We start from the raw sequence: 25,857 nt of genomic DNA on the forward strand, positions 1-25,857 counted from the left end.
GCTTATTTTGTGATATTGGCTCCTTAGTTCAAGCAATTACGATAGACGTTGGATTCCTACTAGTAGAGTTCATTTAATGTATTGTCTTTTTCTCTATAACGGTGAGTTTACTACCTCAGTTGATGCAGGAGTGTGGGAATGTCTGGTGCAGTGGCCCACAAGGTTTCATTAAAAAATGGCATGTAAATACACTGTATGACCAAACAAGTATTTCTGCAAATTATGGGAAATGTGATTTTGCAAAGGAGCTTGGCACCTGTTCTTAGTAGGTAGGTAGCAGGGATCAGCCATGCATTCAGGCCTTGGTACTTTTTTCATTTTACTCTCTGAAATGCTAACTTAATACCCTTCTGTGCCGCTGTTAGACTTGATCTTTAACTCCGATCCTTGTCTACAGCTGTCTGAGAATGCTTATGTATAACACCCACATATAGGCAGGCAGAAATATTTCCATCAACATTAAACAGAGTGCAGTAAACATGGAAGTCTTGCAGACATGAAACTTCAGTGAAGAACGTTAAAAGCCAGCTATGTGTGGTACAGTCCTTTTCTTTGCTAGTACTCCCATTCAAGCCCATCAGACAGCGCAGGGTAAAGCTAATCTGTCATTTCAAGGCTGTACCAGTGTTAGTCCTGTTGGTATAGCTGTGCTGTTTCCTGAAAGGGCTTTTAGTATGGAAAGTGGTGTTGGAATTAACTACTTCCCTAGTGGGATTTACTTCAGACCTCAAAATAAAAGAAACTATACAGACAGGAAAACAACGTTAATGTGACAGATTTCTGCAGGCATGCTGTGTCACTCACAAAACCCACCCTTGAGTGGTGAGGTTATGCCAAGGAAGGTGTTGGAGTAGACAGATCCGAAGGCCCTACTCAAAGCAAGGCTGGTAGAAGCTCATCCTTAATCATCTGTCACTGTTACCCATGGAGATCGAAGTAAGGAAAAGCGTATACTGAATTAAAGTGGTTATTGTGTGGAAGAGATATTTTGGTATGACACCCCTAAATTATAAAGTTTTTACACACTTAACCACCTCAATTAATTCCACATTTGTAATGTAACATGTAAATAAAGATTCAATCCAGTCCTCAGAACTCTGGTATCTTAAGAAATAACACTTTAAATCACACACTCTTGACAACTGGCTTCTGTAAGGTCAAAATTTATTTTTAACAATATCCGAATAAAGAGATCATTGCAATGCTCCAGTGACTGGACCAGTCTGGTCATGACTGATAGCTCCATGCACCTTATTGCAGCTTGAGTTCTCTGACTTCTTAAATGTTTACATTTTTGAAGTTATCACTGATTTGAAAATGAATATAAATTTTTTTTTACATTGGTATAGTTCACATTGTGAAGTCAGTGATGCAGCGCTGGTCTGTATAAGTACAATTTAATAAAGCATCTTTCCTTCATGTTCCAGGTTGTGTATTTTTTTTGTCTGCTGCTGATCAGGCATGATGGCTTTGACATTCCAGTTCATTCATATGCATTGGAAGTAAGGTATATGTAAAACAGGAAAACTTAACCTAGAAAGAAAGTATTGCACTCTGGACTCCTTCTCTATAAAGCCTGGTGTTGTCATTCAGAATTTAAAGAGTGGCTGCATTAGGCTAAATATCAGAAACTGCTTTCTGACAAGCAAGTTCACCTTCTAAAATGTTATCAAGTGGTTAGTGTTGCAAGGAGGAAAAGATGGCTACATGTAACTTCCATCATGAAATTCAGGTGGTCTGTAACAGGTTGGAGTACCCCAGTAGGAAGATACCCACTGTAACTTCAGATGCATAAAATGCCAGTACTTGATTGTTTTCCCCTGTTTAATGAGGATCATGATAAAGAACACTAAGAAAGCTGCTAGTCTGAATTATTAATTTGGTTTGCATCAGTAGTCATTTTGTTTCAGTGTATACTGTAACATAAAGGACCATTTTTAGAACAATTAATTAAAAAGATACAGGTGCATTTGTTTCAGAAATATCAAAAAGGGATATTTAACCAAGTGGTTTTTCCAAGTGCAGCGTTCTTTCTGGGAAGAACTTGTCTCAGGTGTGGCTGTGTAACAACGGTTGAGCAGGAGCTGTTGCTGGCTTTTGGACTTAAGAGTTAAATTCTAAATCTTAATCCAAGCAATATCTCAGTTTTGTTTCTTACATCTCGTTTTGGTAATAACTTGGATCTTAAGTCATGATCTCAACTATTTGCCCTTCTGCTAGTGCTGTGAGGGGAAAATAATTTTAACTAATACATGTTGCACATCTTTAACGTCTTTGTGATTTGTTAAGGAATCCCATTGCAGGCATTGCCGACTGGTATTTCCTGTGTTTAGAGCTAGGGAGACCATCAATTTGTAGATAGATGGAGTTCTTCAAGATGCCAATAGATGATCCATAAAATATTTTAGGAAAGCCTGTATACATACATGCTCCCATGCAACTGGCTCCCTGTCAATCACTAACTTCGGGCTTGCAGTTATTAGTTTTACTGGTGGGCTTACAGTTGCAATTACACTTAAAAGAAAGATTTTTATAGTGCAGCTGCTCACCAAAAGGCTAGAATTTCTTAACTCCTCTTTGCCCAAGAATGCTTGGTTTTGAAATCAATCAAAAACCTTAGAAGGTTTTTCAATTTTGAGGAACTTCTTCACTGTCCTGTCTCTTTAACTTTTCTGTTGGGTCTTATTGGCAAAGTTGAGTCGATCTTTTTAGGTAACTTTGTTTGGCACATGTAGAACTTTTCTAGTAGAAGAGTGTCTGTTTTTCTAAAAATTAAATGAAGTTTAACCTAATCTGTTGCATTTTCTTCTTGCAAAGGTTGAGCTTTATAGCTCTTGCAGTCAAAACAAATAGAAGAATGAAATAATCTAACAAAAGCATTCCTCTGCAAGATGTATGAGTTAGAATTGAGACCATGTGTATAACATGCATAGTTGAAGTGAGTTTCTTCAGACTGGAGTATTTTGAAGAGCATTGCAAAGCGATATTAAGTGTAGTTCAGAAAATTTTAAGACAACCATTCGTTGCTTGAGGAGCAAAGTTTTATATTGCAATCTTTCTAATAGTTAGGAGGTAAGACTTTTTCACAGATAGGGGGAAAAATTAGTTTTGGGAGGAGGAACTGAAGCAGAAACAATCTTGTAGACAAATACTAGGTTATTTAAAAAAAAACAAACAGTGAAATACAATATGATAAAATACTGCAATTGTCATAACTAACCCAGTCAGGATGGCATAGTTGTTATTAGATTGTCAGTAGTTTGAAAGAGAGATTCTCTGGCACGTAATTTCTGTTTCTCAATAGACTAAGATCTTTCATGCTGATCATTATCTGTGAACAACAGGAATGGGGTTTAACAACACTTTAACTTTTCCAGACTTTATGCGTGACTCAGACTGTGTGTGTATTAAGGTAAAAGAAATAAACCCTTTAAGGAAAAAAAAAAACTGTAAAATTAGCTTCTGACTCTGTGGAGAACTTATGCTATTAGAAGTCCTACAGATGAATTGACAGTATGCAAGTCACCAGCTGGAAATAAAATGTTTTCATAAGTCAGCAGTAGTGAAGGTTTTGTAGGGCAGAGGAAATCCTATATTACAACAGGCAACATTGAAAAGGTATTAGGTCACGTACTTCTCACTGGAATTTAAAAGCTCATGTGTACGGACAGGAATACAGCTCACACTTGGTAGTGTTTAGTGTTGCAACATGTGTAGAATTAAATCAATTAACTGTTGATAAAGATATCGGATTTCACCATAGAGAGATTTCTACAGTAGTCCTTCCCTGGGGACACTGACCTTTAAAATAAACTGGATTTGGTCTGTGACCACCACTGAAATGCCTTTAGCTTTTGGATTGTGTGTTTGGCCATAGGAAGACAGACACGCTTGAGACCCATCTAGTGATGTGCAATAGTATACTATGCTTAATGGTGCCTTTTTCAAGACTCTTTGCCTTTGGAGTGTGATTGCAAAACTATTTTTTAGGTTGTTTATCAGAAGTTTTTGGTAGCTGCTTCACTTGGTTACCCAGACAGACTAAAATGAAGGTTATGCTTGCTTCTGTGTTCAGTAATTGATCTATGATTTTCACATACATTGCTGTATAAAGAACATTTTTAGATAGCTTGTTCTGTTAAAACTTTGAACTTACACCCATTCTTGTCAGTCATTTAACAGTTCTGCAATGTTCTGAATTATCATGCATGTGATAAGAGTTATAAGAATTCAAATAGGAATAAAAAGCAATTTTTAAAAGTTACTAGTTTACAGTTGGAAAACATTTAACTTGGAAATGTCCTCTGTGATACTGCAAGAAAAGTCTGATAAGTAATTTAAGCAGGGCAAGATCAATACCACCTTGCACTGGCACTTAATGTGGAAATTGATAAATTGACCTGAATACTAGTAATTTCATGCTAGGTTCATGAACTAAATGCCATCTGTTTCTAGCCACTGCATGTTTTATGCCCACAACATGTGAACTGTACCATGTATCATATGATTGGCAAAGATATTGAACTAAAAGACAATTGTTGCCCAATTGAGTCTTTTAGGTCTACTAGATTGACTCTACCAAATTTTCAAATCATAAATCTAATAGTTTTAGAATAAACAGCATCTAAAAATGGGAAGGCATCAGACTAAACAGTGTTTCAACTTCATGAATGCCGTATTACCATGCAACATCAGGTCTGTAACCACTTGTGTCCTTGAATCACCTACTCAAAAGGTTAATCACAAGTTTGTATTTGCAAACCAGTCTCATTCAGTGAGTCATGCATATGAAATCCTCTTCCCCTGAATAAAACAGAAAAATTATTAGGATTTTAGAAGGAGCAATTTGCACTGTATAGAATGTAAACAGGAGAAGTAGTTATTGGAACAAAATATGGCTACAAAAGTAACACTCTTACAATAATACTACAAAAGAGTACTTACACATTTGTAATTGGGTGGTAAAACAGATGGCAAAGTTGTAAAATGAATGAAGTCACTTACTTTGCCAAGTCAGATTTCACTAATGAAATTTATTTGCTACAGCTGGATGATTCCTTAGAGGAATAAAAGAAATTTTTTGAACTGCAAAATCCAACATGCTCCTATTTTATTAGGTTCCATTTGGCTGGTGTATTGATGCAGTCTGCATGTGGGGAGAGAGAAAGCTTGCCTGTATTTGTGAAGAGGAGACAGAGAATTTGGTGGTACCTGCTTCTTGATGTCTCTTGCTCTAATGACCTGTGTTTGTTCCTGCGTGTTTGCACCATTTGTGCTGCGGCCTTTGATATCAATGTGCTTGCACCTGCTGAAGCACTCGTTCCCTGCATCCTTCATTGCCAGAAGCCAATTAATAAAATGTGAAGCATAGTGTATTTTGGTATTCCTACTCTGCTTTTGTTGAAACTTCATCCAGCTAGGCACTGATCACACAGAAGGCGGCAGTGCCTGCCTCAAAAATGCTTTATTTGAAAGCTTAAACTTTTTCTATGTCAAGAATTTCATAGGACTGTTACTCAAACAAGGCTTCTGTGTTCATTCTGTCTGTGCTAATACCTTGAAAGAATTTAAGGGTGTTCATGTGAGTTTTCACTATAATACTATATGATTGGCTAATGAGGCAAAACAACTTAGTTTTGAGCAGGATAAACTTCCTGAGCTATCAACATCAGAACTTGTCTCACTGTGGAGTGAGATGCCTGCGACACAACAAGGCTGCTTCTATCAGCCAGAATACATGAATGGCATCCCTCCTATAAGATTCCTTAAGTGTTGAGCGCAGCCTGCCATGAGCCTAGTGGGTACTTGGTTTTGATTTGCAGATACCATTTGTTTATAGATTTCTCTGTCACAAGTTAACTTTCCTGTTTATAGAGCAGTGAAACTATTTGGGTGGAGGTCTGGGTTTAGTGAGTATGGATCTTAAGTCATCCTTTCTGTCTGTAAAAATAGGCATATGGATATTTGCTTTTTCTAAAAAATGCACATCTGACATTCTGAACTTATTGTTAACAATTAATGAGATACTTGTGTTAGAGGAAGACCTGATTTATGGACTTGTTCTGGCAAACCTATATTTTTTTAGGTATGTCTTTTGGAAGCCTTCTTCAGACTTTGTTTAAAGAATTTACTTCATGAAGCCAAGTCAAAATGCTTATGTTTTTCCTTAAATGTCTTTGTGAATGTTGAAGTGTAAGTGTACAGAGGCAAAAAGGACACAGTGATGTGTCTGAGATTTCTTTTGAAGTATGGTTGACAAAAAAAAGCTGGGTTTATGATACTGAATATACTGTGAGCAACTTTTTGAATGCAGAACTCTTGAACTGCTCTTAAAAGTGAACTGCTGAGGCTCATGCTGTAAGCTCTGGCGTAGTGCCTTCAAGGTAACTCCATTTTTGTTGGTTTCCAGAATAGCTGGAAGCAGCAGCTTTGTGGAGTGTGAGTAACGCCTGACTTATCAGTCAAAAGTTAGCTTCCAAATGTGCTTTCTTGCACTTGAAACATAGGGTGAAAATGACAGTAACTAGTATGTCTTTGGTGACACTAGCTTAAAAGTGTCCGTGAAGTTCTTCCCTCAGTCCTTAGTTGAACAGCACTAACTTAAGACCCTGAGTTGTTGATCCTGTGTTACTAAAATTCATCCTTGTAGGCTATGCCTTGCCCCTTACATTTTATGAAGGGTGAGAAAAGTCCCTTGTATATCAAATGCTGAATAAAACTTAGTAGTAGAAGCTGCTTTACATAGCATCTCCCATGAATGTAATTTGACTTTTGCCAGGAGACTTGCTTATGGGTATTTGGTATGGGAGCCTCTTCTGCAGATGTCCTCCTCTTCAGCCTTTCATACCTCCTTTGTTTTGCTTGTGCTAGAAAATCGATTGTGGTACCATAGTACCTGTTTGTCTGTCTTGCCTCTGAATGAATCCATGCAAGCCTCTAGCATGGATAGCTTTAACAGGCTAGTGAAATGTAAGTGTTCATTCTTCTGCCATGGCTGCTGTTACTGTTAATTTTGTTCTCAAGGTATATAATGTTAAATGAATGCAAAATTAATGCCTTGTGTTAGTATTCTAGATTAGAGATTTCCATGTTTAGAAACTTAATCTAAGAAGACATGACTCTTACACTTTGTGTTAAAGCGACACTTCCAACACTGTCAACCTCGGAAAGCTAAGTTTCCTCCCTCAGTGATTAGAATAGACTGAGACAGGGCACCAGCCAAGTGATGAACTTGAGGAAGAAGAAACAGTGTTCTAGACTCTCATGTAAAGGTGTATATTACCAAAACTACTTCATAGTGTAACTTTAGTCAATTGAACTATGAAAACAAGCTTGCTGCTGGTGTTAACCTAGGTGCTGTGCTTGAGTTTACTTCTTTTCCTGCTGATCTCTGGATCAGTCCAGGTAAGCCATTGCAGGTATCTAGAATTCTTCCAAATGTTCTATAATAGCCGTTATATAACTTATAAAAAAAAGTGAGGAATCTTCAACAGGTGCTAAATTGCAGTTGAGGAACTTTATAACACTTGCGTTATTTTTCCACAGTGTTTATAGGCTGGAGGTGTTGCAGTTCAGCTTTCCCTGTGCTCAGCTATGTGTTTTTCTGGTCTGTCTCTTGTGCCATCAATCTTATTTAGGTAGCTAATCTGTCCAAAAACCAGGACAGGTTAGTTTTTCGTCTAGAGCGACTTCTGAACTGCTTTGCCACCTAGTTGTTGCAAACACCAGTGCTATCGGAAGGAAGAATATGGGAGTATCAGTCAGACCGTGGCAGGTTCAGTTTATATCAGCCTTGCAGACACACACGGTTGTGCTTGAGTGTTGTATGTTTTGTCAGCAATTTATACGGACAATAAGGTAGCCGCTTCATTAATATTTTTTTAGTACACTGGAAGGTTTAAACTCGTAAGACCATGATTTTGTTCCAGACTATTTCTGCTGTTCAGTTTGTCACGGTTTTCTTGTGCTGCTCCATACGAGTTTCAAGGAATTTATGGACTTGTGTCCCCAGAAGTCTTCTTGCAGGATGCCAAAGAGGCTTTTTGGTAACAAAATGATGAAACAATGACTTAAAACACACGTAATACATATCTATTCTCACTTCAGAAGCAGCTGCGTAGTTCATGGCTGTGCCCAGAAGCTGGCACTAAGGCCCTGTGGGACTGCCAGAAGGCCGTGAACTTGTTTACTCCTGGATAGTGGTTTACTTGGAGGGATCTCAATTCCTGCAATGATGTCTTAAGAGCACAGAACTATGGGCATGTGGGGACTACTGTTCTTTATAGCAGCATGATGTAATTTATAGGATGGGTGGGGTCTTGGTTATGTGGTGAAGGGTCTGCTGGTTCACTCTTACAGTTTCAGCTCCTGGGTATGGTTACAGTTTGAAGTATGTGTCTCAGAAAGCTGGGAAATATAGCTCTTTTGCCTGAAGAGATTTGTTGATGCTGAGAGATAAAACTTAGGTCAGTTTTCCACCCTTTGCTTTTCTTAGTAGATGTGTAGTCACCTTAGTAAATTTGTTTGTGGGTATGGGAGAAACAAGCACCTTTTATGGTGTGCACTAGAAAGCTTGGAAAGAAGGGTTCTTACCAAACTTTGAATGTGGCTTAACTGCTTCATAAAGTCATGAGAAGCTATGAATCCTAATTCTCAGTTAAACAGGTTTATGTCAAAGGATCGTTTTCAGGAGAAAGGAAAGGACTTGCTGTGAAAGCATTTCTGACTTGTTCTGACGTTGATGTTCAGGCAGCCTGTTTCATTGTCCAGTGAGACTAGTCATTTCTAAGATAGGTTTGATTATTTGGGTTCAGTTTCCTTTTTCTTTAGGCTACGACTTAGAATTTATAGTGATTATTTAATATTTGAAATATTTGTTCTACCTTAATAAAATACTGATGTTACTTTGTGCAGAGCTTGACAGTTGTTGCATGTTTAAACTGTAATAAGAACACCAGTCAAACACAAGACATGGAATGACACTTATTACAATAATGCTGATCTAACCGAAAAAACTTCCTTACTCTCCAGTTCTTGAAACAGCTGGCATCATGTATCCCATCCTATGTTCTCATGTATTCTATCTGTTTCTGGGTCATGGGGTGTTTCTGCTGATCTAGTTTGAATATTGTAATTGAAAGCAGCTGTTGGGAGGGTTAGGCCTGGAGTTGCCTCCCTCCTTTTCCAGGAACATTTTTGTTGCAGGAATATCTGAGTCATTCCTGAGGTGTCTTCCAGATATTTTGCATCTAGTATGCTAGTGTGTGCTGATCACTTTCAAACAATGCATTTTGAAGCATAATTTTGCTGCTGTTAACCAAAATGAAACTACTGGACTCAACAAACAATGGAGTAACTGGATGAAATTGTGATCTTTTAATAACAGATAAGATTATATTGCTTGATGGTCCTTGGGGACATGAAATATGTTGAAGCTTCTTAAAATTCTTGGTCCTGCACTTTTTCTCAGAAAGATGAACTTGTAATTTGTAGGTCATGCAAGGCAACAGAGTTGTAAATTACTTTGTGGGAATTAAGAAACTCTGGATAATATTCAAACTCACTGTAGAAGATGGGGTCACTGTCAAATAATTAGTCTAAATTTTCACTTCAGAATGAGATAAAAAGTTGTAGCTAATGTTTCTGGACTTGATAGATTATATTAAGTGCAAAGTACGGAGTAGTGCAGGTATTAGTTTCTTCAATTAAAAAAATGATCGAGTTATCTATTTAGAAGAACATGAGTCTTCATTACTAAATTTTCTTTAATTGTTCAGTAAGTGAATGATACAATATATTGCCTTTCTAGAAGTATTCTGGTCAAAGCATACTAACTGTAGTTCTTAATATTGTGCAGGTAGCTCATATATTTCAATTAAATTATTTCTGTTCCTTCAAATGTATCAAATTCTGACTCAGTTTAAAAACAGAGTAAAAGCGGATGCTGTGATGTATGAGCTACCGGTTGTAATTGATGCTCATTATATAAAACAGTCTTCAGGGAAGAAAGTTACTCATCGTAAAAGTGAGTGGGTAATGAGGTTAATCTGACAGTCTTGCAAATCTTTATATAATCTTCTCATAAAGGAAAGGAAACAAAAGAACTGGAATTCAGTTTTATGAAGGCTATAAAAATAACAATATAAGAAATTGTTTTGTAATTGAAGAAAGGCACCACTATCTCTACTTATTAACTAGGATCTACTATACTAACTGTACCAACTATCTCTAAAAACAAAGCTATGTTTAACTAGTCCCCTTCAAACAAAATGCCTGCAGCAAATCAAAGTCCTCCTGTTAAGGACAACTGCTTTTTCACAAAGCCTGCATTCAGCTTTATGTATAGCACAGCAGAAGATGCCAGCTGAATTTGTGCCTGTAATGATGTGACTTTGGTGTAATGCTTCTCCTTCCCTGGTCTGCTCTCATTGACATTGCATTTACAAGGCTCCAGGGGATCAAAATGAACAGAGTAACTTCTTGACCTCTTCTAGTTGCATTCTCTAAGAAAATGACTCTGATCATGTGTTCTGTTCTTAATTTTTGGCCTATTGGTCAGTTTTGGGTATATTTTGACAGATGTTTAGGTGTCTTGGATATGATTGGTCCCTTAAGTTTCCTGAATATATGCTGCTGGCTAAAGAGCGGGAAACCTGTACCAGTGCTCTGTGTGAGGGAAAGGAAACAATCTGAACTGGATGTCTGTCGCCTTGTTTGGGCTGCTGCACAACTATTCTGGTGGCCACTTTTTTGCTCCCTTTCAGTGTATGAATGTTGGGATTACTGTGTTGAGGAGGGATGTAGAGCACAAGTGGCACAGGTGTAAGAAAGCATGCTTTGAGTAATTGTTTTGGAGCAAGTTATTCTGCAAGAAAAAGTCATATGAGAAATAGGACAATTTAAGAGAAGTCTTCTGAATTTGATCAGATAAGGAATTTGAGTGAGGGGATAAAAAGGATAAAGTTTTTTCTCACTTGAAAGCATGTTTTTAGGTCTCAATTTACTGGGTTGAAGAAGTGGATGTGAGGCCAGAAAAAAGACTAGTGCAAGTAGGGAGACCAAAGAGTCCTACTTCTTTTTTTTTTTTTTCTTTCTTCCTCCCTACCAGGTACTTGCAAAGATACCGTCCGTGGAGGTGAAAACCTGTTTTATTGCTGCCACATGATCATCTTACCTACTCTTGTGCATCTGGATAACCACTCTATGCTCCAAGACTTTATGCAGAAGTTAACATGAAGCTTACCTTGTCCAAGTCCCATTAGAGGAACACTCCGCAGCTCGCTCCTCTGCTGGATGGAGCTGAATGTTGTGTTTGAATCCACTGGGGACAAGAGATAGAAGGTCCTCTGTGCAAGAAATACAATGTTATGTAAAGTGTGAAACTCTGGAGAAATTAGTATTGATACAGGTAGAAGCCAGTCACTGAAGACAGGCACCAGTTTTACAACTCCAGCTACAAGTTCCTGTTGCTACATGATCTTAATCGTGTAGGATGGTCTTAAAAGTTGTTTAGCTACATACTCTTCTTTCCATTGACCAGATTTCTAGACTGTTGGACGAGATACCATTGCTGATGCAAACATAAATTATAATTGCTATTCCTGCAGCTTTTCTGATTTAAACTAATCACTCCCTAACCTGGCTCTACAAAAACGATCCTAGCTCCAACTGGAAGCTTGCCCTTAAATGGAGCACAGAATTGTGGGGCTGATTATCTGCAAGAGGGCAATGAGCAGCTGTAGGAGCTTTGAGAACTGCTTACTTTGTCGGAGCAGCCACTGAGATTCATTTGTTTGTGCCCTTATCTGCTCAAGCATGTCGGAAAAGGGCAGTTTCCTAGGAGTTTATCTGCAGCAGAGGTGAAGAGTTATCCATAACATGGTGGTTGGACAGTGCTCTTGCCCCTCTGAGTGAAGGTATGGCAGTATGTTGTTGAGCCAGTTAAGCTTTCACTTCCCTTCCAACCTGTTGGGCTACACAAAGAACTATTTAAAAATAATCTTTCATATATGTCATCAGCTGTGTTGCTGCGATGGGGATTACCAATGGGTGTGGTAAAAAGCTGGCCTGTATAAATGGATAATACAGCTATTGGCAACACCCTGCTTGGATCTGTGTGAACCTCTCTCTGCTGTAGTGTGACATAAGATTCTACTGCAGGGTAAACCTGCGTTTATCTTATGACCCCTAAACAATTTTGCACAATGAAGATTAAAAATAAATAAATAACAGTATATGTAATGTGCGAGTATGCTTTTTTGAGCTTCATACCACAGGGTTCTTGCCACAGTCTCTGTCAGGTTTATCATGAAGTAGGACAACTCAGAAACTAGATATGACCCAAATTAATACTACTTATGAAAATAAGTCAGGCTACATAAATTAAGGATGGAAAAACTTACTTTGCCTGAAACTTCATTTCAGGTGCTTTACTGTTAAAACTGGAATCTGTGTTCCTCTTTGCTTTTGAAAGCAGACTGAAACAGGTAGAAGTGTGTGTCAGTAGCTTAAAACTTTTCACTTTCAAGGTCTTTCTCTTCTGTAGTGGAACACTTACTCGGAAGCAGTCTCTCTGGATTGAGTGTCATCTACACAATACTTGTTTTGTTTGTAACTTATTTCTCTCTCTCTTTTCATGTTGTCTACCATTCATCAGGCCTGAATTTTGCCAGCATTATATCTTTATTGGATTGTGAAGAACTTGAGAGTAAACCGACCTCCCTGAGCCTCCTCCCACTATAAAATGCGGCAGAGTATTTATGATGAGATTATCTTTGAGATTTGAAGCCTGTGGCAGCATTAAGTTTTGCTGTCTTGAGTGTCTTACTGGAATGTTGTTTGCTGACAGTTATTGATGACTTGATGACTCAGGTTACTGCTTTGACTGGTTGGGTCAGGTTTTTGAGCTTCTTTCTTTGACTCAATCCCTTCCGATTCTTCGAAAGGATATTATCAAGGCTTCTGAAAATTATTTGCTGCCATGAAATCTTTCTGCTTAAAAAATTTTCAGTGAAAAGGAGCATTGTCACTAACTTGCTTATTTATAAGGATCTTATTGGTTGGACATTGTTGTTTTGGCTTTTCAAGTATGAGTCAACTGTTGCACAAAGTACAAAAAGTGGCAGCTTCTCTTTGTCACGCTGGGACACTACTTGTTGAATTGCAGCTTCTAGTAAAATATGTATTTTCACATTGCTCAATCTACTTAAAGACTGTAGGTTAATTTACAACAAATATTGCAGTGAAACATTACTATTGTGTATTTGAATTTTTTCACAGATTGTAGTATTGATTTTGCACAAAGTCACCTGACAGAAGTCCTGCTGAATTCATTTGGACTGGTTCCAGTATTGAAGTGCTTATAGAAGAATAGTCTGGCTTGTTGCTTACTAAGGCTACTATAGGCCATATCCAGGTATACTAGTGCATCAGTTTTTATGCTTCTGAGAGTATGTATTGTAATCTAAACTTGTAAAACTGAGCTGTTGTCAGCTGATGATTGGAATTCAGAGGGATTTTCTTTGTATTACTTGTCTAAAATGCATACTAAAACCAAGTAAGCTTGACTTTCAGGACATGTTTTTCCTTTTAAGAGAAAAGTGCAAAGACAAAACAATATGGAGTAGTTCAAAAGACAGTGTAGTAGGTTGAAAGTGTACACATAGCTTGGAGCTATTTCCATGTTCTTGTACTCCCTCTTGAGTAAAAAGAAAGCAATGGTTCTTTTTAAAGCCAAAACAGAGATATTGTTTTGTTCTCATCCATCTCCTTTTTTAAAAGACCATGTAACACAGTGTTAGTTATATTTCTCTGCTACAAGTGTATAATTACTCGTGCTCATTTCACTTAAATTGTTTTCCTCAGAAAGGTTATCTAAGTGTCTTAATTTTCAATTACATTTTCAGAATTCTTTGACAGCAGAATGGATACCGTTACTGTTGTGATCCACAGAGTTTTTCACATAACTTGTGGGCCAACCTTGGTAGGCAGCTAAGCACCACACAACTCCTTGCTTGCTTCCCCCCTGACAGTGTGATGGGGGAGAGTAAGGGTAAAAGTGGTAAAACTCGTGGGTTGAGATAATGACAATTTAATAAGTTAATAAAGGGGAAAAAAAAGGAAAGAAATAAAAGAAAAACAAGCTAGAAAAATGAAATAAAATAGTTGCTTGCCACTAGCAGACCAATGCCCAAGCCAGTCCCCTGAGCAATGACATCCCTAGCAAACTTCTCTCCACTGTGTTCAGTAATAGCTAAAACATCTGCGTGTTATCATCACTGTTTTCATCATGAATCCAAAACATATCACTATACGAGCTATTCTGAGGAGGATTAACTCTATCCCAGCCAAAACCAGTACACCTTTTTATTTTTTTTTAATTCCAGGAAGGATTGGCTTAATCTCTAATGAAGCTTCAGTCAGCATGCTTTTACACTTAACTGCCTCGCTACTAACAAAACCTTAGTGTGTGTCCTCAACTAGGAATTTTGATTTAAGTTTTAAGAAAATTGTCATGCTTCACATTCTGATTGTTTAAGCTGCACACAAGGGGGATTCATTATGCAGGAAGATGTAATTTTAGTGTGAGATGGTCAAAGGATATGATGATGGGTAAAAGTAATGAGGTAGCGGTGTCTCATTGCGACACTGTTATCTGGTAGTTCTGTATATGACTAAACTGTGCTGCCATGTGAATATCTTCTTTTTGAGCTTTCTAACAGAATCTAAATTACATTTGGTTCTTAATTGCTACTATAGAAGTCTCTCGTGTTTACATTTTCTGTAACGTAGGTGTTGTGGGTTTTGGACATCAGAGCTTGTTTTGATCTTACATCTCTGGAGGAGGGTATGCTCTGTCACTGTGCAGTGACTTTCCCATGTCTTAAGAACTGTGCCAGCAGACAAAACATTCTTTGTGTAATGCAAATACTGTTATATTACTGTTGAGATAGGTAGGGAATAAAACGAAGGTGTGGGAAGATAGTAGCTGTAGACCTGCTAAAACTATAATGTGATTTTTAAAAAAAAAAAGCTAATGGGATTGTTACTTTTGGTACATGTGCACATGCGTATTAGACTGAGTGAATTAACTGTTACAGAATTGGCGAGGTGCAGAGATTTGTGTTTCAACAAGCAGATGTGGGACTGAGACAACTATTCCAAATAGACGAAATAACTGCATTTGTAGTCTAGGAAGGCAAGTTGAATCATTCCACTCTGTGTAAAATAGATTATTCTTTCAGTTCCTGATTGACTTACTGAAACTGAGTATTTTTAGGTTTTAAGTAATGCATTTGCTTGCTTTTCTTGGAAAAAACGCACTAGCTAATCCTTGCTGCTGCTGTGTCTTAGTGCTTGCTATTTAAGCTGGAAATTCCTTCAAATGTCTGTTTTCTTTCCTCTGCAGCTGTCATATCTCATGTTTTCTTGTGTGGTGTTGACTCACCGTGGCTTCCTCTTTCAATTCTTGCTTAGTAAACTAACAAGAATTCTTGATAAATGCTGTGTCTCTAAAAGAAAACACTGCATACCAAAATGTAAATCTTTTCCCTTAATTGTTCTTGGATGCTGTGAACTTGCTTGTGCCCTTTCCAAACGGTGAGGGCTTTCTTTGCTTGTGCTACAAAGATGAGCTTGGTATAATTTGCGGAATGGCTTCCAGTGAAAAAGCAGATACCTTTCACTGAAGATAGCAGAACGGAAATTAAGTCCTTAGATATGCAGGGATTTAAAAGAAATCCACTTTAAACAGTGCATGTGGGAGAAGGAAAAGAAAACTAACGAAGCAACCTTTTTCTTTTAGATTTTTTCACTTTCTACCTGTGAATTTTCTGCAATCCAAAGATGGCAGCAAATAAGCCTAAAGGACAGAATTCATTGGCTTTACACAAAGTCATCATGGTGGGAAGTGGTGGCGTAGGAAAATCTGCTTTAACACTACAGTTTATGTATGATGAGGTAAGAATCTGCATAAACAATTTTCTCAGGAGTTGTCTGCTGCATTGTGTTATTTAAGCATTTAGTGGTACAGTTATTTTCTGAAAGGATCTAAATGTATATGATATAAAAGAGATGAAATTAAACAAAAATATTTTTTGGTAAATTTGGTGGTTTTCAGACTTCTAAGCAATTAGCCTAAATACATATGCCTACTTATTAGTTACTGTAACCATATAAGATGTTTGTTATATCCTTATATGCAAATAGCAGCATTTGTCTTGTACAGGCATGATTTTTATACCATGATTTTATACCTTTTTTTTTCTAGTTTGTTGAAGATTATGAGCCCACCAAAGCAGACAGCTACAGGAAAAAGGTGGTTCTGGATGGGGAAGAAGTCCAAATTGATATATTGGACACAGCAGGGCAGGAGGACTATGCTGCAATTAGAGACAACTACTTTCGAAGTGGAGAAGGCTTTCTTTGCGTCTTCTCTATTACAGAGCTGGAATCCTTTGCAGCAACGGCAGACTTCAGGTAAGTTACACGGCAAGATAATTATTCTAATTATAGTCAGATAATTACAAGTGACTTTTTTTGTTTTGTAATATCCTTATGATAGTCCAGATTGGATGACAGCTCTTACTGTAGTCACGTAATGTTTTGAAGAGATGCCTAGCCATGCCTTTGCTATCTGTACCACTTCAGATATCTTCGCTGCTGTGTTTTTGAATACCAAAAAGGCTATTGCCACAGAGCAGATACATAGCAGCGTTCGGAAGGCTTCTGCCCTTTGCTAAGTCAGTGTGGCTTGGTGCGTGTGCTAAGAAGCTGGATTTGTGAGTAGGCATACTGTATACAAAGTAATGAATCTGAGAAAAATTGCTTATAGACTGTATAGTTGCATGTAATGTATGTACAATACCGCATACTCCCCAGAGCTGTCTCTCTTTAGTTCTTGCTTCATATAGAGGATTATGTTGTATTTCTTTTAACCTGTGAAGCACCACCTGGAGTAAAAGGGCAGCTGTAGCATGTCCAGCTGTTTTATGCTAGAATACTTCATAGTTATAAAAATGACATGACCAGATTCCAGTTGAAAGCTGCACAGATGAATCACATCTGGTGATGTCTGTCTGCGGAATCTTAGGTGATGTGAAGTATGCGCATTGTGTTTTGGGAGAGTGAAATGCATAGTATCAAACCCAGAAATTTTTCAACCTCTTAAAGATGATTTTATGAACAGCAGCGATGAGAAGTATCTTGGAATATTCTGTAGTAGCTTTTACACAAAATGCATGGCCTGATGTAAAACTGTCCCTTCAGTTTTGCTTGGATGGAATTTTCCTCTGTATAAGATACTTAAGTAAATTTTTGAATTTACAAGACCAGAGTTCTGCATAGAGTTCTGTGTGGCATTCACCCTTCCCGTCAAAGTCAGTTTACTTAATATGGAGCAACACAGTAAAAACAAAATTTGGAACTGGATCTTTCTGATTTAATACAGATTTAATGGGATATGATTTTTTTAAGATGCTTGTCAGGCATGCAGCGTGTTAAAACTCTTATAATGGTAAGAGACTATTAAACAGGCAGCAGTATATTACAGGTGTTTAATTTTGGCTGAGAGACAAACCCTATTTAAATCACTCATTACTATATTAAAAGAAGGACAAAAGAGACCAGATTTTATTTTTTTTACCAGTTCAAAGTATAGCGAAATAGGAGAGGGGATCACCTTTGAGATAAAAGTAAGGAAACAAATATAAAATGAAAATGTCTGCATCCCACTGAAATAAGGCTTCTCATAGATGCTGTCACAGTTCAACTTAATTAGCACTAAGTATCAGAGCACATTTAATATCATCTCTAAGGGAGGAGAAAAAGGTATGTAGAGGGGAGGCAGTGTTTTCTCATCTGGTAGTTTTTCATTTGTGTCTCTGTATGTGTGTGTGTGTTCATATATTTTGAGAGGGAGGGAGGGGCAGGCCTTGAGTGGTTTGCAAGTTAATGCTAAGTATTGTCAATCGTGGAGGAATATTTAGTGTGGTTGAGCTCTTCTAGGGTGCAAAATGACATATTCAAATCTGTTTAAAATCCTGTTAATGCTTCAGAGTACATGATCTTCTGTGGCTCTAGAGAAAGTCCTACTTTTCCAGCGAACGTGAGAGTTGACAATATGCATGCTGAAACAGCAAAAAATGAAAGAAAAAAATCCCTTCTGTGAAGAGATTAGAACTCTCCCCAGTCCGAATCTGAAAGTGCCTTTCAAGTTGCTCTTGAAACTGTAGAAGCTTAAATGTTACATGTAACTCAGAATAATTACATTCTTTCTGCTCTGTTTAAAAGTAACCTGTATCTTGAAGGTACAGTTAAAATACCTTTGGCATTGTTGAGCAGGCTGAGGGAATACTACTTAAAAGACAGATATGAAAGAAAGCGTCAAGAAGAATTTGGATGTTGAGAAGAATTTGGGTGTTTAATTGTTTCCATGGAATTTTGCTCTGCTGGAATGGCAGAACTCCAACAATTACTGTTTACTGCTATTCAGTATCTTCAATGAGGTTCCTGGTGTGCTCTGAAATGCCATTGCTCCAAGTAATATTTTTTTTCAATAGAAAGCAGATCTGCAATTACTAAACTTCTAAATATTTGAAGGACAGATTGATAAAATGTGATCTTGCTTTGAGTAGAATTAGTCGGGCTGTAATGTTTTGGGTTTTTTTTGAGTTCTAGATTTCAAGCTGGCATAGCATTAATTAGATATTTCTTGTTTAGGAGATATCAGTCTTCAGAGAGGGCTCAAAGGAGAATATTGTAATCTGGGTTATTGTTAGATTAACTCTTAATACAGTGAAATTGTTCGGCATTGCCTGAACAATAGGTGTTGCAAGCTACTAGTTTTTAAGGGAAGTCTTATTTGCACAGGTACTGCAGTGATGCACTGAGTCGTCTTCTGGCCACCCTTCCTAATCCACTGACTATTCAAACTAATTTTGGGTAGCTGCAGACCCCGTTAAAACATTTGCACTGATATTTGTGGGGGACAGGAGGAATGTTGCTTTAATTACACCTCAGAGATGAATGTGGTGTTACAAGCTGCCTCAAATACATATTTGTTGGTTTAAAAAAAAATTATGGGCTAACTGCAGTTTAAGCCCTGTAAGTAGAATCATAGAATCACAGATTCTGTTAGGTTGGAAGGGACCTTTACAGGTCATCCAGTCCAACCCCCCCGCAGTAAGCAGGGACATCTTTAACGAGATCAGGTTGCTCAGAGCCTCATCCAGCCTGGCCTTGAATGTCTCCAGGGATGGGGCCTCCACCACCTCTCTGGGCAACCTGTTCCAGTGTCTCACCACCCTCATTGTAAAGAACTTCTTCCTAATGTCTCATCTAAACCTACCCTGCTCTAGTTTAAAACCATTGCCCCTCGTCCTATTGCTACATGCCCTTGCAAACAGCCCCTCCTCAGCTTTCTTATAGGGCCCCTTCAGGTACTGGAAGGCTGCTATAAGGTCTCCCTGGAGCCTCCTCTTCTCCAGGCTGAACAACCCCAACTCTCTCAGCCTGTCAAGTAGACTTCTTCAACAAGACTGCATACTATCCAGAGCTTTTTATAACAGCAGGAGGATCCTGTCGTACACCAAATAAGGGCCCTTCAGAATATCAATTAATTAATTCTCTCCAGTGTCTCTTCATTCAGCTTTAAATCTGGCAATAGGTTTCACCTCAGCCAGCAAATGGAGTTTGTTTCTCTATGCTTTTTGTTGACCTTTCAGAAATTGCTCCATGATAAAGGGCTACATTTCACTACTAACTTTATACTCCTTTCTGAGCCGAAATAGAGAATATCCCTCTTCTGGGAAGACTGTTCTTCCTGGTACTTCTAATGCATTTCTAATTAGAAGAAATTCTTCATTATTTTTTTTTTTAGCATTGAGGACTTACATACAAAACCATTTGTAGCACTGAGTTTTATTTACAACTTTAAACCCTTCATCCTAGTAGTTCAAACAATATAAGGATCTGTCTTTAAAAATCTGATGCATGTACAACTTATATGTGAATGCTGGCTTATAACTGAATGAGGATCTCTGCAGAGACTGAATATAATTGACTTCAGAAAGATTTCTGAAAGGAAGAAATTTTGCTCTTGGTATGCTGTAGACCATTTTATCAGCTTTAAAAATAGCATTTTATTAGGAAAAAAATTAAGTGTAAAATTGAAGTTTGGGTAGCTTAAAATGGCAATCACAAATAGTAATATAAGGACAATAGTAAATACTTTCAAATAACACCTTTAGTAAAAGCAATGACTTATTAATATAAATTCCCCCCTAAACCAGTCCTGTTCTACTCTTTTAGTTTATTAATGACTCACCTCCTTCCTTCCTGGAGGACTAGTTGTCTGCCTTTGTCTTCATTCTCTATAATGTCATAATGAGGTTTAAGATTTTACTGTTACATAAGCTTAATAAAAGGAATAAGTGGGTTTTCATGGTAAGATGGAAGAGTATTTAGTCTGAGTTCTTTTTTTGTTCTAAGAATAGTACTCTGTGCAAAGCTTAATTTTCTTTTTTTTTTTTGTCCAGGGAGCAGATCTTAAGAGTAAAAGAAGATGAGAATGTTCCTTTTTTGCTAGTTGGTAACAAATCAGATTTGGAAGATAAAAGACAAGTTTCTGTGGAGGAAGCAAAAAACAGAGCTGATCAGTGGAACGTTAACTATGTGGAAACTTCTGCAAAGACACGAGCTAATGTTGACAAGGTAATAACTGGCCTCTTTAATCAAAGAATCTTTCCATCAGTTTTTAGTTTATACCCCTTTTCTGTGGGTCATACTCTGTATGTTCTTTATTTTAGCAATTATTTTTGTGAAATTTGAATCAAATACTTTTCTCCCTTAGCTTACAAGAAGTGCATGACTGGGTGACTTCATGTAGAACAGTGAAAATGTTAAGCATAATAAGTTTATCCCATCCTAAACCGTAAGGAGTCGTTATACAAGACATTATACAAGACCATATTTAATTAAAAATTTCTTGAGGCAGCTATTTTGGCCTAGACATCTTATTGCATTTTCTATAACTAGAAGACAATCTGCTTCCAAATGGTGAGGAATGCTGTTTGATCCTCAGCCAGAATAAAACAGCCTACAAAAGTAGGTAAAGGAGGGATTGGAGCCCTCTCTATCCTCATCTAACCAGACGCCTGGTTGTATGTTGCTTTGATGGGGAACGGTTGAACTCTTTTAAGCTTTGAACAGCCTAGAAGTGCTTCATGAGTTTTCAGGGAGAAAACCTGGTTCAGAAGGTCATTGGACAAGAGGCAGAATCTTTGTCTCCAATAAGGTAAATTATTGATTAGTTCTTAGAACTATTGAATAGTTCTAAGTATTTCAGGTATAACTTTAAAAGACAGGACTTCTTGGAATGCATAATTCAGAATAACTCTCAGCTGTGTAGACTGCAAGAGTAGCAGATTTGTGGAAAAAGAATTAAGTAGTTTAGTTTAACTTGGCAGCTCTTCCTTTCAGAGCTATTGACAGAGTTGATCACACATTGAAAAATTCTCTAATATAAATCCTTACATATCAGCTGTGAATTGCAGCATGACAGCTCTAATGTGAGTTCTGTTTTGCAATAACTTTAACTTGACTGTTGTCTTCTGTCAGTTCTCTTCCCGAAGAAATTGATTGTTCAGTACTACAGTAAGAACTTTATGCTGTTCTGTAGAGAAAATTAAGTCAATTAAATGCAGCAGAACTCAGTCTCATTGTTGAATACGGCTTTGTTTTGGTTTTTGGTTTGTTTTTTTTGTTATAAAAACTATCACATCTTTTAGTTTTGGTGCATGATTGCAGTTAACATCTATCTGTTAGTCATGCTTCCAGCTCTTCAGAATCTACTTCACCATCCTTAAACAGCGGGGGGGGGGGGGGAGGGCAAGTGTTTGTGTGTGTGTATATATATGTATATATTTTTTTTTTAATAGCTCTCTAATCAGGAGCTTTTGCTCGCCCATTGTAGGCTACTGCAGAGCTCCAAGTTTCTTTTTGGAGCTGGTGGTTTTATGGATCCAGATTAGCAAGTATCACATAGAATTAAGGTTTGATAGTCCAGAAATGAGGCTTTACTGGCACTAGTAAATACCAGGTATTCTTAGTTAGAACATCTGAAGTTATGAGGTTTGTTACGTGAATTTAATTTACTATTCTATAAGAAGTTTGGCTTCTCTTAGTTCCAAAATTGTGGGCTTGCTCAGTTGGGGAAAATACAAATGGCTTCTGCTCACTTCAGTAAAGGTGACCCACTAAGCATCTTCTCAGAAGGTTACATACCCCAGGCAGCTAAATACTGTAGTACCGTATCAGTACTGTAGTGCCGTATCAGTGCTTAAGCAAGTTGACAGTTGCATCATAACCATTTGCACAGATTTAAGTACAAGCCAAGTAACTTAGTGCACGTTTAGAAATTTAAAGGCAATCTTATTGCTTGATTGAAATGTTCAGTTACATTGATTTTCCTCTAATCCCATGTAATGAAGGTTGATGTTTTTGCTGCAGTCAATGAGGTTAGTGTCTTTGCAAACAAAAACCTACTGAGCTCTGGAGAGGAGCTTTTCAGCCTTTGTACTGTCCATGTTTCACAGAAATGAATCAAGTCCCCTGACGCAGATCTAGAGAACATCTCCTGAGAGAAAAGTATTGGAAATGCTCAACCGATTTGCTACAATGAAATTGTACAGATTGGATGATTATTTGCTGTAGCTTCCTGCCAGTCAAGATCTGCTTTTCAAATGAATAAAGTAACTTTATGGAGTCCATTCATAAAGCCTTAAGTGACAGTAGGATCTCTCTTAAACAAGTCACTTTTGTTTCCTACTAAATCATGTGATGAAAATTAAGTTCATATGTACTTTGAGATTGCAATATGGCAGTTGAAATACCCGATCTAAAAAACTGTAGTTATGTAGTTGTATGATTAATAACTTTGCTTTAAAGGAAATGCTGATTTCCTCCCTGTCTTCCCCCATCACTTTGTGTTTAGACTTGCATCATGGGACATACTAACCATGAAGTGTTCAGTGTATGCAACTGCTCCATTAATATGTTTCTAGAATTGGGCGTTGCACTTTTTCAGGCTTTACAGCCCATCACTGAAAATACTCGAAATGTAAATTGATTTCCTTTAGTCTCCTCAGTAAGATGTAGACAATATACTTAAAAAATCTTAGCCAGTGATGACTCTTGTTTTAATCCTTGTGGAAAATTGTCTGACAGGTTTCATAAGCAAATATCAGAAAACAGGGGAACATATGGTAACATGAAAGATGCGGGATTGCATCATATCAACTTGGCCTTCAAAATCAGTGAAAGATTTGTTTGATTATTATTTCTTTGCTTAAACTAGTTGCATGTAATTGACTTTATTCTAACCAACTGAAATGGATGTCAGTGAAAACTTAAATTAACCTGTATGTCGGTGACTGTTTTTGCATTTACATCATTACATCTTTATTTTTTCAGGTGTTTTTTGATTTAATGAGAGAAATTAGAGCCAGAAAAATGGAAGACAGCAAAGAAAAGAATGGGAAGAAGAAAAGAAAAAGCCTAGCTAAGAGGATCAGAGAAAGATGTTGCATTTTATAATCAACACCCTGAATACCTTTCCTACCCTGACCATACTAATAAAAACCATAATTTATAAGCATGCCATTGAAGGCTCAAGTGACTGAAATTACTCTAACATGTTGGAAATAGTAATGTATCACTAAAAGCATGAATTGGAGCTGCACTGAAAGTCAAGTTCACTGAAAAAAAGAAAAAAAATGATGTGGCTTCAAGAGAAGCAAAGTTCAGTCCATTTCATAATTGCCTACCTTCTCACATTTCTTCTGAATGTAGTGTTTCATGGGCAGTCTTTTCTTTAATAGTGAACAGAGTTGGGAAGTATTACTTTGGGTTCTTGTAAAGCATACTTTTTTTTTTATCACTGGTAATTGTCAATTCATCTTGTCTTTTGTTGCCTTGAAAATTACAATTGTGAACACGATATCTGACAAAGCGGTATGCAGTTGTTTTGCCATAGAGTTATGCGAATTAGAAAATAATGTATATGCGAACAGATATGTTGGGGAAAATTATATGTGGTTCTGCATTACCTGATTAACCTGGAAGAGAGATGTAATCTTTTACATTGAAACATTTGAATATGCCTTAATTTTAAAAACTAAACATAACAGGTTGCTTAATCAAGGGTGTATTTTCAACTTTGTTGCATGGAGACCGTCCCTGCGCATCAGTGCGAGACTGCCCTCTCTGGGGAGTGCAGTTACGTGAATGATTTTGCTAACTAGCTGTCTGCTAGCAGTGTCTGTCCTTTAAATGTGTGCCATACTCTGGTATTGTGAATAATACAAGAGCATATTCTGTCATCCGTAACTTGGTAAACAACACGGTATCTTAAAACAAAAAGGTCAGAATACATAAAAGACTGAAATCATAAGCCTATGGCACATCTAAGCCTGGAATGGTTGTTTAAAACTTAACGTGCTGATACCTTGAAACTTCCCTTTTGCGAGTAGATTTTTGTCTAGGTGTTCCTTGGGTTTTAACTCCCTGGAGTTGGGTGGCGTGGAGCTGATTCAGTAGTGCTAATGTGTTTTGAGTTAAGATGTTGTCCTGGAAATTCTGGTGTCATCGGTTAATTTCTTTTGTGTTCCTAATACTCAGCTACAGGAACATGGTGTGTTATGCTGAAGCTCTTTGCAGGTTTTGTACTGTTTAGTCTAGTTTATGTTGATTTTCAAACGGGGAACATTGTAGCTACTTTTTCTAGTTAATGTTGATATCAAACAATCAAACATGCTTTACGATACAGAAACATTTACCATGTGCATCCAAAATCCCCAAACAAAACATACTGCCTCAGTTGCTTCAGAACAGCAAGGATACTAGCACATGGTTAGTATGCTGCATCTTAACTAACAACTTACCAGAATGTTTGAGGGTTTTGGACTCCTCTGGGGTAAGACAGGCTAGATCAATTCCACAAACTTATACTTTTTATACATGTGTAAGCCTATAACTGACAGTTTAAAATGTGCTCAAGCAAACTAGGTAACAAATATTTAACTTTCATGCTAACGGACATTTTAGGGACTCAAGTCTTAGCAGTTATATTTGTCATGTTAAATATTTATCAATAGGAATTTTGTATGTGCATTAGTAGTCTGCCAAGTGCAGAACTAAAGTTACTCATGTAACTACGGCAAATAAGCCGGTCCTCATCTTACTGTGTACTCATTTGGGTCTATTTAGCCAGGGAGTCTAACCACTAACATTGTGACTTTGCTTTGGAACCTGTATACTGGGAACTGAGGTGTTATGAAGCCACTGGACACATGAAACTTGTCTTGGCTGATGCCTTATCCTGTCCTTTTATTTGCTATTTGAGCCATTGAAAGATGAATAAACTTCCATTTTTTTAAATACTTGTGCAGTGTTAATTGATAACTATATTACTGATAAACTTCGCTGTAGCTGATGCCAGTTGCCAAGCAGTTAAACAAACCTAAGTATTCCGGAAGCGTGTTTTTGGGGTGTGTGTGTGAACTAAATTGTAGATTAAGCCTAACTAGTTGATAAAAAGCCACTTTGTAAAAGCTGAGACTGTGCATGTGCTACCTTTTATCCAGAGCTAATTTATCTCCACTTGTTATAACAAAGAATGTCAGAAAATAGTCAAACAATCTGAGGTAAGCTTGTTCCAGAAGTATTTTTTCATAAGAATGGAAAGTGAGATTTACAAAACAAACAACCTATGTAAGTTTTTAATAATAACGAAATTAAAAAAAATGCATTCTAAGTAATTTTCTATTAGCACGCTCAAGGAGAACATAAGAGTGATTCCGC

The 25,857-nt window shown here is 37.4% G+C and overlaps 1 protein-coding gene across 6 annotated transcripts in view; it reads left to right on the top strand.

The window, feature by feature from the left end:
• The window catches only part of RALA (RAS like proto-oncogene A), a 29,435-nt gene extending 4,001 nt beyond the window's left edge, over nt 1-25,434 (top strand). The window contains exons 2-7 of one of the 6 annotated variants that reach the window (XM_074575587.1): nt 5,118-5,207; nt 13,279-13,414; nt 15,803-15,957; nt 16,268-16,476; nt 20,535-20,709; nt 23,470-25,434. In XM_074575587.1, the coding sequence (XP_074431688.1) occupies nt 15,844-15,957; nt 16,268-16,476; nt 20,535-20,709; nt 23,470-23,592 (621 nt within the window). In that variant the 5' untranslated portion in view covers nt 5,118-5,207; nt 13,279-13,414; nt 15,803-15,843 and the 3' untranslated portion in view covers nt 23,593-25,434. Of the gene's footprint in view, nt 1-5,117; nt 5,208-11,107; nt 11,916-13,278; nt 13,415-15,802; nt 15,958-16,267; nt 16,477-20,534; nt 20,710-23,469 lie in introns of all 6 variants that reach the window. The other 5 variants (XM_074575586.1, XM_074575584.1, XM_074575583.1 and 2 more) reach the window with 5 other exon arrangements.
• The last annotated feature ends 423 nt before the right edge of the window (nt 25,435-25,857 follow it).

The sequence above is a fragment of the Larus michahellis genome, chromosome 2 (assembly GCF_964199755.1).
Source record: "Larus michahellis chromosome 2, bLarMic1.1, whole genome shotgun sequence".
NCBI lineage: Eukaryota > Metazoa > Chordata > Aves > Charadriiformes > Laridae > Larus > Larus michahellis.